The following is a 2,767-nucleotide window of genomic DNA, read 5'->3' as shown; positions in this document are numbered from 1 at the left end:
TATATATAGAATAGTCCTCTACCATCAGTCCTCACCATAAAATTATGAAGAGACGATGATTTTTGTACAGAAAGAAAACAAAAATCATTTCGTTCAAGAAAATGTTCATTTTGGTGAGGAGTAACCCTTTAATTATCCTAATAATGATATACAATAGAAACAGTTCATACTACAATTTTAACGAACACTGCAAAGAAACGCAAATTTGCTAGAAATCACTTGTGGAATCTTAAACTTATTTTTTGCTGATCAACAACAAAATGTCTAAAGGAAGCCGTAATGCAGAAGTCATCTAAAACTCGCATACAGCACTACAGCGAGAAGACGTCTCTAAACTGCTCTGAGGTTCAAGCAGACACGTCTAATGACGACACTGGTGCGTGTATGAGATCAGTGAGCACGTCTTCAGTCTCATTTGCACTCAGTCTTTCACACGTCTCTGAAAAACTGTTGCCTCTTCATGCTCCATCTCCCGTAGGCACAGCGAGGCAGAATAAGATGGAGAGCGAGCAGACGAGTGAGTCACTGTGAGACAGATGAATGCGTCTTACTAAAGCCACAATCAGAACTGATTTCAGCCCCTCACATCAAGCGCTCTTCCCAGCTGGTGGCCGCCAAGACCATTTCTGTTCATCTATGTGCAAATGAGCGGCGGGTCTGGCGCAGTATGCCAATCGCATCCCACGGGCTCGCTTTCGTTGAGTCGAAGCTGAGAAAGAGGAAAGCCGGAGGAACGAGAGAGTCCTGAGCACAGTGTGAGCGAGCGGCATGTATTAATCAAAAGGAGGGGCGCAGAGGTCGGCCCCGTTACCCAGGATCTCTCTCACGCCTATAAAGATCGAGAGACGCTGGTAATCTCGCAGCGTCCGGCTGAAGAGGAGTCGGCTGGAAATGATAGAGCCAAGGTGCTGAGAGAGAGAGTATANCTGGAGTTCTCTACAGGAAACAACGGCAGGTCTCTCTGCACGGGACAGCTGGCAATTTAATGTGCGGAGTGGAACTGATGAGATTGAGATGATTGAGATTGATTTGATCCTAGGAAGTGACCTTACCTGTTCCCGCTCGAAAATATCCCGCAAATGCTCCAAGCCCAAACTCTTCAGGAACTGACTGATGTTCATATCCAGAATTGTAACTATAGAGGAAAAATACATCATGCCTCATATTATTATTCTTCTACATTTACAGCCTAATTACATTTAGCGATGTGACTAAATGTAATTTTACAACCTGATTAATCTGGAAATTGTTTTTACTGTTTTTGTTAAGATTAAAAGGAGTATCTTTCCATTATTTTCTAAACCAAAATGTTGTTTTATGTCATGCACTCTATCGTTCTCAAACAATGTGCAAACTGAATATTCTAAATGCAAAAAGAAAAGCCTACATAAACCCAGTTTACACTCTTTTCACATTAAAAAATACTAAATAATAGTACTAGATAATAACACAAAACACAGTATGAAAAAAGATATTGATGAAATATGATTACAAATACTACTAAATATTAATAACCATATGTAGTTTTTTTTTCTACTTTAATATTTTTCTAACTACTACTATTTTTAACTACTAACAGGTTCTGCCAAGTACTGTGACTGTAATTTGTTTCTTATGAATGTATTTTGTTATAATCCCATTACAGTTACTTTTCTTACAAATGATGTAAGCATTCCAACTTGCATCATTTCTCAAAAAAACGTTTAAAACTAATATTTTACATCCAACAACAGATTTGATCAAGAACTGAATAGATATTGCAGCGCCACTTCCAAAAAAACGTTATGTGAGATAATGACACATCACGATCTACTCACTTTCTCCCTCCTTCCTCTCTGATGCAGTAGCCCCATCAGCAGGGCCTGAGGCTCCAGGTACGGCAAGTTCTGTCAAGGGCCCGGCCAGATTGTCTATGCTGCTGGCAGCGGACAGACAGGAAGGGGTAGATGTCGGTGAGATGACAGAGGCGCTGACCACCGTAGCCTGGGGCTTGAAACAACTAGGCAACGCTTCAGGGGGCATGGCATCAATCAGCAGCGCCCGGATATCATCAGCCTGGAAATCAATAGGAAAAGAAGTAAGTAAATGTACAGAAAAAAAATCAATAGTAGTTTAAGAATTCTGTGTATGATCAGTTTTAAATACGACAAGATTAATGTAATATTTATGTTAGAGTACCACCCCACATGGGCGAGAGGATAAATTAGAAAGTAGTAGTAAACAGCATTAGTTTCTTCTTCTTGGTCTAGAATTGGACAATAAAAGCTGAGAACAGCTGTGTCATTAGCACCTGGCATGAACACGGCCACTGGAGCCCAATTACTAAAGGTTACGGCAGATTTAGCATTTGCTTCGCACAAGCCTGAACACAGGGGATGTGGGTTTAAACACCTCAGCTTATGTGTTTAGAAGATAAATGTCCCAATTTCTCTGGATAGTCTATGCCACCTGAACCATAAGAGACCTTACACCCAGAACAAACGGTCTTGCAGAGCATGAAACTTTAATAGAAGTCGGGTTTAAAATGGGCAACGTCTGTATATATTGAAATCTGTAAACAGTGTACCGTCGCCAGGTCCAGCGGCGTCTGTCCCTCCTGGTTTTTCATGGTGGGGTCGGCTCCATGGGCCAGCAGCAGAGCGCAGAGCTGTGTGCGGCCCTTCTGCGCAGCCTCATGGAGGGGTGTGAAGGCCCATTTATCAGTGGCATTTACACAGGTGTTATACTTGATCAGCAGGGCCGCAATGTCCACATGCTAGAAGACAAG

General features: G+C 41.8%; 1 protein-coding gene across 1 annotated transcript in view; it reads right to left on the bottom strand.

Moving 5' to 3' along the window:
- The window catches only part of LOC122326980 (poly [ADP-ribose] polymerase tankyrase-1-like), a gene marked incomplete at its 5' end in the record, with an annotated part of 4,941 nt that extends 2,186 nt beyond the window's left edge, over positions 1 to 2,755 (bottom strand). The window contains 3 exons of the mRNA XM_043222205.1: positions 1,053 to 1,135; positions 1,818 to 2,055; positions 2,567 to 2,755. Coding sequence (XP_043078140.1) covers positions 1,053 to 1,135; positions 1,818 to 2,055; positions 2,567 to 2,755 — 510 coding nt within the window. The remainder of the gene's footprint in view (positions 1 to 1,052; positions 1,136 to 1,817; positions 2,056 to 2,566) is intronic.
- Positions 2,756 to 2,767: the final 12 nt, after the last annotated feature.

Source organism: Puntigrus tetrazona, chromosome 21, assembly GCF_018831695.1.
Source record: "Puntigrus tetrazona isolate hp1 chromosome 21, ASM1883169v1, whole genome shotgun sequence".
Classification (NCBI taxonomy): domain Eukaryota; kingdom Metazoa; phylum Chordata; class Actinopteri; order Cypriniformes; family Cyprinidae; genus Puntigrus; species Puntigrus tetrazona.
The sequence above is the reverse complement of the archived record's forward strand: the minus strand, read 5'-3'. Positions and strand labels throughout refer to the sequence as shown.